The 12034-nt window shown below is 37.8% G+C and overlaps 1 protein-coding gene across 1 annotated transcript; it reads left to right on the top strand.

Annotated features, from left to right (window-relative positions):
• Positions 1–2384: 2384 nt before the first annotated feature.
• Positions 2385–11635, top strand: LOC117596452 (IgGFc-binding protein). Its single transcript, XM_034301721.2, has 10 exons — positions 2385–2490; positions 2631–2681; positions 2834–4090; positions 4602–4855; positions 4981–5563; positions 6251–6873; positions 7988–8555; positions 8640–8842; positions 9995–10142; positions 11398–11635. Exons 2-10 carry the CDS (start codon positions 2633–2635, stop codon positions 11499–11501), a joined length of 3789 nt encoding a protein of 1262 aa, XP_034157612.2. The 5' UTR covers positions 2385–2490; positions 2631–2632; the 3' UTR covers positions 11502–11635.
• Positions 11636–12034: the final 399 nt, after the last annotated feature.

The following is a 12034-nucleotide window of genomic DNA, read 5'->3' as shown; positions in this document are numbered from 1 at the left end:
CAAGCTATAGGTTAAACAATAGTTTAGCAAGTTCACAACTCTCACATTGCTCAATATCACTACATTAGCACTAGACTTAGACATGATCAAAATAAGAGACAACCTTTTGTTACATATTTTGATCATTTCTGGCCGTTCTTTTTTAAAAATAAATATTTTTAAAAAACCATACACCACTAAACATATTTGATGCCAGATATGTAAAGTCAGTGTAAATCTGTCTTTAGGAAAAATAAGATGTAAACCACTTCCAAGTCACTTGAGACTATTACTGTAATGTAACATAAATCATTACCCTGATTTGTCTTGCTCTCTGGACTATTTGATGTTCTCAGTGCAACATATCTCTGGTATATCTTTACAAATTTTCTGCAAAAAAATCTCAAATTAAGTAAGAAATCATTTTGTGCCAGACTCCAACAAACGCCATTTTTAGAAGATATATATATATTTTTTCGAAGCAGTAATGACCTGTGTAAACTTTGTGAATGCCTAAAATATTGCTGTTACTATCGCTATTTTCGTCAAAAAAGGATATTTTCTATCATATTGATCATCAGAATTAAATATTTGTTAATTGATTGTTAATTCTGAATGTTAAGGGAGGGTTATGGTACAACCTTTTCATCATTTTTTTTAAATCATGGTATGTCTACACATGGACATCTAAACATGGATTTTTGAAGAGAAATGCAATTTTAAGTATTAAATAATCTGGATATGCTTTTTTTCCTTTTAATAATGAAGGATTAACAATATCTAATCCTGCCACCTCCAGCTTGCCATGTCCTCTCAGCAAGCTTCCAGGTTCTTCTCAGTGACTTCTCAGGCCACCAAAATCTATAGAAAGTGCTTTGGCCATTGCTGTGGCCCCAGGGAGGTCTGGTAAGAAGACCTCTGAGGTACTTGTCGCTAGCATGGTAGAAATGATTTTTTATTTTTTTTAGATCTTAACGTTCAGTAGTTGGTCACTCATAAAGATTACAAGGAGCAAAATATAAATGGTAGAGTAAGCTCTTCTGTTCAGGAAAAGCATAGTGTCAATCCAACCACCATATGTTTATCTGTACTTAGCCACTCTGTTGCTTCTCAGTGAGGTGGGAGTTGGTCTGGGTTGGTTTGTGTTAAAATTTTAACAAATTTTTTTTGGTTTAGGTGCACCGAATAATTGATAGTCATTACTAAGCTTTAGAAGGGCTTTAAGGGATTAAATGTCTTGTTAAATGGTGATCTAAGTTCATGGGAGTCCAGTTGCGTGACACGCTTTTGTCCAGGCTTGGCATAGCAGCGATATCACAGTATAGACATAGTATTTTTGAAGTGGGTGTGTTATGGATACTTCAATAAAGGAGATTATATTCACATACTGATACTGCAATCAAGTCCCACTTAACAATTCACATCCTGGTAGTTTAAAGAAGGAGACTATGAAGAAATAGTCCCATGGGGAAATATGGGTGACGAATAGTATATGCACATAAACACATTTAATAGCTAGATAAAAGAAGAATTAACAGAATACATACTACTGCATTTACAGACATGTTAATAAAAAAAATAATTATGCATTCTAAGACAATTGACCCAAAAATACTTTTACTATGAAGATTCTATTATGAATTCTTTGAAACAGAAAAATTGTGCTGAAAATCATACAGTGTAAACCTGGCTTAAGTTCCCATTAGAAATAGTACTATAACAATACTTTATTTATTCAGATGGAAGCAGACAAAGTTCAAACAATAAGTTACTATATGTAAAGTTACATTAACATACAAATACTGTACTGCTCAAAGGTCTTTTTTGTCTTACAGGTTTATTTTATCACTTCTGCAATATTGGGGCAGTAAAAAAATAAAACAGGTTAGATTTCCAAACATTACTTTTTCGCAAAAATGAAATGTTTGTACGTAAGTATAGAAAGTAACATATTATACAATAGATGACTTTTCAGACCAAAAACACTGCTAGGGATTACATGGGGGAAAAAAAAAAAAAAAAAAAAACAGAAGAAAGATCACCATGGGTTTGCTGTGGATGGTACCACACAGACACCCTAAAGATGGCTGTGGATGTTCTTCCTTGGACAGTCTAAAGACTAAGGCATTATTCACATTAATTCAGAAAAAATAGTGATATTTGATAGACTGTATTAAATGGAGTGGTGAGCTGGAAACAAATTACACGTGATTATTGTTTAATATATATAAAATGCCTTATCTTATCAAAATATTGACCTTGGCAACATAGTCATGTTCATTTACCGCAACAAGCCAAAATTAATCATCCCTTCATTTTAGTCGTAGGAGGCATGAGATAGCACAGGTGTGGCTAGTGTGGCCACCACCTGTGTTATCTTAGGCTTTCACCACAAATAATCCCTTCTGCAGCGGAAAAGCAACACTGATTGGCTGCTGTAGAGGTGCAGAAGAGAATTTAATACACAGAATCTAGTTCTACTTCAGACTAAGTGTCAAAGCTCTGACACAGGTAAGATGCTATTAAGTGCTATTAATGACTGATCTAAAAGAGACAAAGTTGATGCATTCAGAAATTTTAATCTATATCTTCAGTAGCTGCTTGTCTGAATCAATTTGTGACAGCTAATTTTATTTGCTCTTTTTTTGTAGTTATGGAGTTGAAAACAATTCTTTCTATTTTTGTTGCTACCCTGCTCTGTGGTAAGACTCCAGAATAATTTGAATTTTATGGTTAATGCTATATTGTCTTAAATAGACAACTAATTTGTCTATGTAAATAGATAAATATCATTTCTTTTTTTAAATTGATTTAACTGTCACGTTAACTGTCACAATGTTTTTGAATATCTTAGGGCTATGTGCTGCTGGGCCTGCAGGGAAAGAGTTTGCGCTATCCTTTATGCAGAATTACAAACCAGGGAACACAGGAGGTCCAGCACGTTTCATTGTAGAGGTCTCTAGCCCCCCAAATTCTCTCTTAAGCACAAAGGTGAAGGTGACTGCCCTGGGAAAAGTCTTTGAGACGACTCTTCAGCCAGGAAGTGGTGAGTCTTTCCAGCTTCCTGATGGGGTAGAGATGATTGGAAGCACAAGAAACAATCAGACTGTCCAGGTAGAAGCTGATCAGGACATTCTGGTGTTGTCACTAAACTCTAAGCCCTACACAGCCGACACTTCAGTGATCTACCCTGTCCAAGACTGGGGGACAGAGTATTACATCTATACTCCACAAATGGGTCCACCTGATCAATATAAAGAGTTCTCCATTACCAATCAAGGCATACTAAACACTGTGGAGATTCAGTTGAATGGTATGGTGACATTTGAAGGGCAGCAATATCCACAAGGTAGCAAACTTGTCATTGATTTGGAGCCATTTGAAAGTGTGCAAATCCAAAGTAAAGATGATTTGACTGGCTCCAAAGTATCTGCTAAGCAACCAGTGGCAGTCTTCACAGGACACAGCTGTACCTGGTATTTTACAGACGGTAATCATGTGTATGAACAACTGCTTCCTGTAAGTAGCTGGGGAAAGGAGTTTATAGTTGCAACTCTTGCATACACAAAACCCTCATACAGATTCGATACAGTAATCATTCAGGCTTCAGAGAACACTCAAATCCAAATCACTACTCAAGATGGTGTAGCTTCACCAAAACAAATGGTGGCTGGAGAAACGCTCTATATCAATCTTCCGTATCCAAACTCTCTGCATTTTACCACTGATAAAGGAGTTCAAGTGCTATATGAGTTTAATGGAGGAATCAATCAAAATGGAGAAACAAATGACCCCTTCCTCATTACTGTCCTGTCGACAGACCGCTTTAGCACCTCATATACAATGGAGAGTCAAGCTGGCTTTACCAATGAAGCTATTATTGTAGCTCAGACCAAAGACTTGGGAAAACTGACACTAGATAAAAATCCATTACCAAATGACCTTCAGTGGACTCAAGCAGGGGAAAGTGAATACTCATGGACACAGATTAGTTATGCTGAAGGCACAGGCTTCCATCAGGTCTCCCATCCAGACTCACCTTTCGCTCTCTACAGCTTTGGTGCATCAATATACAATGGATATGGATCTCCGGCCCCTGGTAATCCTCCAGGTAAGAAAATATAATTATGAATGTGGTTACAGAAGTATTTTTATAGAATGTAATAGATGAATTACAAGTTATATCATCTGGGCTTGGGCAATGATCCATGCACCATAAATTTTTACTGACTGTCAAACTGAATAAGACCAGGGGTTGGCTATATGAAAAGCACTTCTGGCTGGACACAAACCAAGACAGGCATAAATGTAAGTATTTACTAAGAAAGAAGGTAAAATTTACATAAAGCTGGCAGCAGAAAAAACAGAGCACTGGCTATCAGGTTTAGACTATTAGATCAACCATCAAAATACTTTAACTGTACTGCAGGAGAGACAACCCACTGTCTCAATACCAGATTCCTCTCTTAAAATCAGTCTTAACATATTAAGCAGTTAGATCTGCCTTAGTGCAACTAGTCCCAGGTGTACAAACAATATAAAATGCTCAACAATCAGACAAGAGTACAAAAGGTTTTATAGGAACGACACTGAATGAACCAATTTCCCAAAATTAATTTCAGCTACAGTCGGTATCTGCTGGGTCATGGGAGATCCACATTACCGTACATTTGATGGCAGTTACTACAACTTCATGGGCAACTGTACATATACCATGGCCAAAAACTGCCGTGTGGACAGTTTTCACCCCGCTTTTGAAGTCCAAACTGAGAATGAACACCTTGGCAGTACAAAAGCCACCACTGTCAACAAAATCATTGTCAATGTCTATGGTACAAACATCACAATTGTCCGCCACGAGACTGGGATTGTACGAGTAAGTATACACTATAAAAATGTGTTAACCACACATGGGTGGTGGGTTATCATTATTTTTTCAAATGTAAAGTATAACTGAACTACTAGTTCCTATCATGACATTAATTTGCTAACTTTGTTCAGATTAGTGATTCACTCTGGTACCTTCCAATCTCCTTGGACAATGGCAGAGTAACCCTTCAGCAAAGTGGTCTGTCAGTTATTATCAAGACAGACTTTGGAGTGTCAGTGCAGTATGACTGGGATCAATATTTGGTGGTGAATATACCAGGGAGCTTCATGGGAAGGATGTGTGGCATGTGTGGGAACTTCAATGGGAAGAAAGAGGATGACCTTACCACTCCCACTGGCAGTGTAGCAGGCAGTATTCCACAACTGGGAAAGAGCTGGAGAGTACAAGGCTTACCAGGAGATGCCTACTGCAGTGATGATTGTGTGGGCCAGTGTGAAAGCTGTCAGGGAGAATCATGGTTTGAACGTTTGGCTGCAAAGGCCTTCTGTCACGTGGTCACCATTCTCACTGATGGTCCATTCAAACATTGCAACTCTGTCATTGATCCCAAGGTTTTCTATGAAAATTGCCTTTTTGACTACTGCATGGGAAAAGGATACAAAAACTTCCTATGTAAGACAGCAGAGATTTATACAGATGCTTGTCAACGAGCTGGTGTCCATGTGCACAACTGGAGACACATTATTGGCTGTTGTAAGTATAGATTATATTATAGATTATAGAATGGATACATTAAGGTCATGAGCATAATGTTTATTCCTCTGGAAATATATCAGAGGAATAATATATCTATTATCCTGTTTTATGAAAAATTCCCTTATAAATTTGATGAGTGATACATTTGTGGAGGTTGCCTGAATGGGGAAAAGGATGAACCTTCGTGTTTGGCTTGCAAAAGAGATATTCTATTGCAAAAGAGTTGTATCTGTCTCTTGTGGTGAATGGATGAATGAAGTCACTATTCACCTATAGACAGGTATACTGGGAAATCAGCTTTTTAAAGCAATTAATAAAATAATTTCATTAGAGATACAATATGATTACTTTGCTTTTCTAATCCTGTAGTTAGAAATAGGCTACAACAGCCTATACATGCCAGTTTGGTTCATTGATTCCTCACTTCTGATAAAGAATATAGATTTTATTGCTAACATTATTAATTTCCTTGTTACTTGTGGAATTAAAACAAATTTAATTTAAATGGCCAAACCATGGACACAGACACATTTATTGTATAGATCTATCAACTTACATAACCAAGCAGAGAATATTTCATAATAGGATAGGTTAGCACATTTGACTGAGACACAAAAGTTTTAAGGAGAGACAGTTAAATGTGACTTATTAAGTGGGGCTCAAAGTTCCTTTATATGTTCTCAGCTACCCCTAAATGTCCGGCAAACAGTCACTTTGAGTACTGTGCCTGTCCTGCTACCTGTGAGAATCCAACTCCTTCTGCTGAATGTAAAGCAAACTGTGTAGAGGCTTGCACTTGTGATGATGGATACTTCTGGAGCGGAAACAAGTGTGTCCTTAAGACTCAGTGTGGCTGCATGTACAAAAGTGGAGGTGATGAGCGTTACTTACAGGCTGGAGAATCCATCTGGGCTGATGACAACTGCAGCAAAGAGTGCACCTGCAACCCAACAAATGGTCAAGTTGTATGTGAAAATAGCGGCTGCTCAGGTGGAACAGAATGCACTGTAGTCAATGGGATCAGAGGCTGCCATCCAGTACATCATGCCACCTGTAATATCTATGGAGATCCTCACTACAACACGTTTGACAACAGCACCTACGACTTCCAGGGCACTTGTAATTACATTGCCGCTGAGGGCTGCCAGCTGGAGGGAACACAACTCACTCCATTTGCAGTTATAGTAGAGAATGCAGAGTGGAATGAGATCCAAGCCAGTCCAAATGTCTCTATGACCAAGGTGGTGATTGTCCAAGTGTACGGCATGACATTAGTGCTGCAAAGGAATCAACTATATCAGATAATGGTTAGTACAATCTATGCGCTATACACTGCCAACTATAGCTATATACTGTACGTCCTGTAGCCTGCAAGTATTTAACAATCGCACTGAACAATCACAGTGATTCACATTTCACAACTAAGTTGTTGGTTCTTGTACATTATGAAAAAAAATTCACTCAGTTGTATTTAGTTAGTATGTGGGCAAAAGATATTTTTATTAAAATGGGGTGACATGAATAGTTAACACAACACTGGGTTGTAAAAAAAATAGGACAGGACTTAATCTTTTGCTTGAGGTCAGAAAGGCTTACATCCAAGCAGAACATCGTTTTACCAGCAAATTACAAGTGTACTTTAAATCTTAAATTATAATTTTGCTTTTAGAGCATTTTATTTGAGGTGTTTTATTTTATCTTAAAATTCATCTCTTATGTTAAGATACTAAGAAATGATGTACCAGTCCCATACCATGTGTCAGTATCAGGGCTATAATGTCCTGAAACACTGGATTGTTATTGGATCAGATTTGCTATATCTTCTGATCCATTCCACTGATGTTATGTTGAGTGACACAGCACAGATCATGCACGTGAACACAGAACACAGGTTGCACCTCTGATGTTTTAAATAGCTTGGCAACAGAAACCTCCAGAGAGCAGCCTCAGTACAAAGAGGATATCAGTATCAAATCAGTATCAGGTCTTGATACTGACAGTCAGATCTCTGATTTCATATTGAAAAGTGACACTGATGCATCCCTAAGTACAAAGATAGGGTTGTGAGAAACTTGCTTGTTATTATGACTTACTTATTTACTTGCTTGGTATTATGTTACTTGTTATGAAGAGCCAGTTAATGGGAATTGGGGTGAATATATAGCAATATTATAAACTGGAGGTTTGGCAAAAACTATGCCTGCCTAGTCTTGTTCATGTTTTGCTTTTCTGGAATGATTAGCCTTGTTGGCCAAGGTAACCTAAATGTCCAGGTAGCTGTACTACCTTGGTAAAGAGCTCCACTGCAAAGGAAATACTGTTCACATTTTAAGATATCACAAGTAGTTAGATAGGGCTCTTGGTCTTGACAATATAATTACCAAATCCAGAATCCTTCACTTATTTTATTCAATATTTTAGGTTAATGGATTATTGATCAACATTCCTGCAAATTTGGTTGATGGAAAAGTGAGGGTCCAGCGAGAAGGAAATCAAAACGTAATATTAACAGACCTGGGCCTGAGAGTTGCCTATGATATGGTTTATCATGTCACCATTACAGTCCCAAGCAGCTATGCAGGAAAGACCTGTGGCATGTGTGGAAACTTTAATGGTAATAAAAATGACGATTTCCTGTTGCCAAATGGCAAGGAAACCAAAGACCTGAAAACATTTGGAGCAGCTTGGAAAGTACCTGTTCCCGGTACTAAGTGTGATGATGGCTGCAGTGGTGATTTCTGTCCAAAATGCCCTGAAGATAAGAAAATTGCATTTGAAAAGGACTGTGGTATTATTGCCAACCCTGAAGGTCCATTCGCTGCCTGTCACAGTGTAATTAACCCTGAATCCTACTTCAACAATTGTGCCTATGATGTCTGCATGGGCAAAGGAAATAAGAATATGCTCTGTAAAGACCTTGCTGCATACATGGCTGCCTGTCAGGAGGCAGGCGTTAATGTTAAAAATTGGAGAACACCAACATTTTGTCGTAAGTATAAAGCAAGCTTGTAGAGTTATAAGACATTACGAATTTATAGATTCTTTTTTTTGTGACTTAAGCTTGTGCTTGCAGCTTTTACCTGTCCTGCCAACAGTGTCTATGTAACCTGTGCAAAGGCATGTGACACACCTTGTCCTGGCCTTACTGACGTAATGAAGTGTAATATTCAGACCTGTGCTGAAGGCTGCATTTGTCAACCTGGATTCTTTAACAATGGGACTGGCTGCGTTACAGCAGATCACTGTAGCTGTTATGAGAATGGACGCACCTATAAGGTAAGTCATATCTGCATTAAGATTTCTGTGAAAGTCTCATGGATGTAATAGAACTGAGGATGCTGGTGGCAGGTTGTAGAGAGATTATGGCTTATTGTAGCTTTTTTTGATGCTCAGGTGAAATGAAATGAAAACAGAACAGAAATTACTTGAGCAGGTTCAACACAAACCAGCTCCCCCTTTCTGGCATTCAATGCAAGACACATATTAGCATCCCATTAATTACACACACAGGTGTAGCAACTCATTCATTACCCACTAATTCTCAGTAATTCCTCCCATTCAGAGCACATGCTTGAGCATGCCCCTGCATTCTACTCTATTCAACTTAGTAACATTCCTGGTCAGTTATTTACAGTCACCAAAGACCCATGAACCACAAAAATATGGATTTGAAATCCCTGTTAATATCTGACAAATGATACACTGTATGGCCAAACGTCTGTGGACACCTGACCATCACACCTACATATGCAGTTATAATAACCTCCACTCTTCTGGAAAGGCCTTACATTAGATGTTGGAGCATGGCCGTGGGGATTTGCCCATTCAGCCACAAGAGCATTAATGAGATCAGGCACTGATATTGGGCAAGGAGGCCCCAGGCTGCACTTTTTTTAGAAAATAAAGAAAAGTCCATGTAGCTGATCCACAATAAATCATATCTCCTCTGCATTATCCTTATCATATTGAGTTCATAACAGATTAGTTATGAATTTTAGCTGCTGCTTTTGGCATGAAAACTAAAGCATAATGTGTCTATTATGATAAATTCCTTAACAGCCAAAAAGTAAATAAATAAAGATTGTTGCAGGGACAGTGGTGCTATACTCTATATATGCACATGTATCAGTATACAAATCTGATAGTCTTGGTTTTTTTGTCTCATTGTTATGTTACCAACATTTGGCCGATTGGCTTTTTTTATTGAAGTGCAGAACTATACATTAAGCTGCTATTGTTTATACAGCTTCCATGTTGAGTGTTACATGCTACCCCATTCATATTTCAGTGGCCCGTTGCTACTCCATACAGTCTCATAGTATTCCATGAGCTTCTGTTAGGTAGACAGTGCTATGACATGATAAAAAAAAACAATAAAAGCATCAAAAACAAGACAGTGGAAGTGATGACATTAAATTCCTCTTACAGATTAATGAGACTGTCATCACAGAATCTTGCCAAGAAAGTTTGACATGTCTTCCCTCTGGAGAAGTAAGTCATAAAACCATAGAATGCAGTTCTATTGAAGTCTGTGAGAAAAAGAATGGCGTTCGTGGCTGCTATCCAAAAAGTAGTGGTGAGTAAAAGCACTTTTTCTGGATTCCTGCTCAACAGTAATGTCACGGCTATCTTACTTAAAGATTTAGGATTAGCGTACGAAACATTGTAAGTGTAAAACCTGCAAATACTTCTACGTAAAATGATTATGAATGTAGAAATGGACTGGAAAAAAGCTAGTAATCAATAGGTAAAAAGGTGACAATACTTATCTCGAGGTCTGAATTTTATGTGGGAAAGATTATGAACTACTTTTCCTTAAAGTAAGTGGAGCAGATGAGTGCTTGGTCAGCTTATCATTTAAATCATGGCCATGTGTTATTTACAAGAGAACACACAGAATTATCAAAATTATCATTTGGCTATTATTTTATCAATATGACAAATTATAAATTAAAAAACATGATAAAATAGGTGACATCCTGGGCACACATTACAATTTCATGACTTTGATTTCATATCTGGTGGCTTAATTAAGCTGCATGTACAAAACTATCAGATAAATAATAGCATGTGAAGCTGCCAAATTATGAGGGTGTAAACCACATTGTTAAATTAAATACAGAGAAAGGAATTCAAGTGTGAGGGCTTTTATTTTGCAATGCCAACTGCCCAGTGTTCACAACAGAAGTCAAAAAATAAGCAAGGGCTCAAAGACAAAGCTATCAGGTTAATACAGAGCTCTAAAACTGAATGATGACCCTGATGGTGAATGTGCACAGGTGAGTATGACAATATGACAGTTAGAAATATTCAAGTGGCTAACTTTTAACAAATGTGTTTTACGTTTTCTCTTGCAATTTTGCGGATATTTTGTGTGTATTTTTTGTTAGGGTGAACTAGCAATTTGGTTAAAACAAAGCCGAGTTGTAAAACATGGAATAAAATTTTTACATTTTTTTGCTTGAATCAGGAAAACACCATTTTGGCATTACGTTTCCACAAGCAGCAAGGACATTTTTGGAGTTTGAAAATGCCACTACACCAGTGGATTTTATATGTCACACCCCCTGTTGTGCCACGCCACCCACATCAGTGTAGACATTTTTATTTCTGATCACAAAAATACCAACTTATGCATGTGCTTATATGAAAATAGATCACCTCAAGTGAATGTCTGTAGTAAACATTTTGTAACTTTGTGGAATCCATGGAAACGTATTAGTCAGGGACAGCTCCTTAATTTATTATTTTTTTAAAGATCATTTTCAAATCATCAGTACCACACGTCTTAAAAGATTACCATTTTATAATTATTCCCCTAACTTCAACAGGTACCTGTTGGGTCATGGGAGATCCACATTACCGTACTTTTGATGGCGAGTACTACAACTTCATGGCAATTGTACTTACATCATGGCTAAAAACTGCCATGTAGACAATGATCACCCAGCATTTGAAGTCCAGGCCGTGAATAAACGCACTGGAAGCTCAAAAGGCACCAGTGTCAGTGGAGTCATCATTGAAGTCTATGGTCAAACCATCACCGTTGTCCAACATGAGAATGGGCTTGTCAGAGTGAGTTTAATTTTTTTTTTAACATTGACTTGTTATAGCAATTGGAAGTTAGTTTGTATTAGATCTTACTGTTCTAATGTTCATGTTTTCATACATTTCAGATTAGGGATTCACTCTGGTACCTTCCAATCTCCTTGGACAATGGCAGAGTAACCCTTCAGCAAAGTGGTCTGTCAGTTATTATCAAGACAGACTTTGGAGTGTCAGTGCAGTATGACTGGGATCAATATTTGGTGGTGAATATACCGGTTAGCTTTATGGGAAGGATGTGTGGCATGTGTGGGAACTTCAATGGAATCAAGGGCGATGACCTTACCACTCCCACTGGCACTGTAGCAGGCAGTATTCCACAACTGGGAAAGAGCTGGAGAGTACAAGGTTTTGTGGGTGAAG

This window comes from Pangasianodon hypophthalmus, chromosome 29, assembly GCF_027358585.1.
Source record: "Pangasianodon hypophthalmus isolate fPanHyp1 chromosome 29, fPanHyp1.pri, whole genome shotgun sequence".
NCBI classification, from domain to species: domain Eukaryota; kingdom Metazoa; phylum Chordata; class Actinopteri; order Siluriformes; family Pangasiidae; genus Pangasianodon; species Pangasianodon hypophthalmus.
Note: the sequence above shows the minus strand (reverse complement) of the source record. Positions and strands in the feature narration are given on the sequence as shown.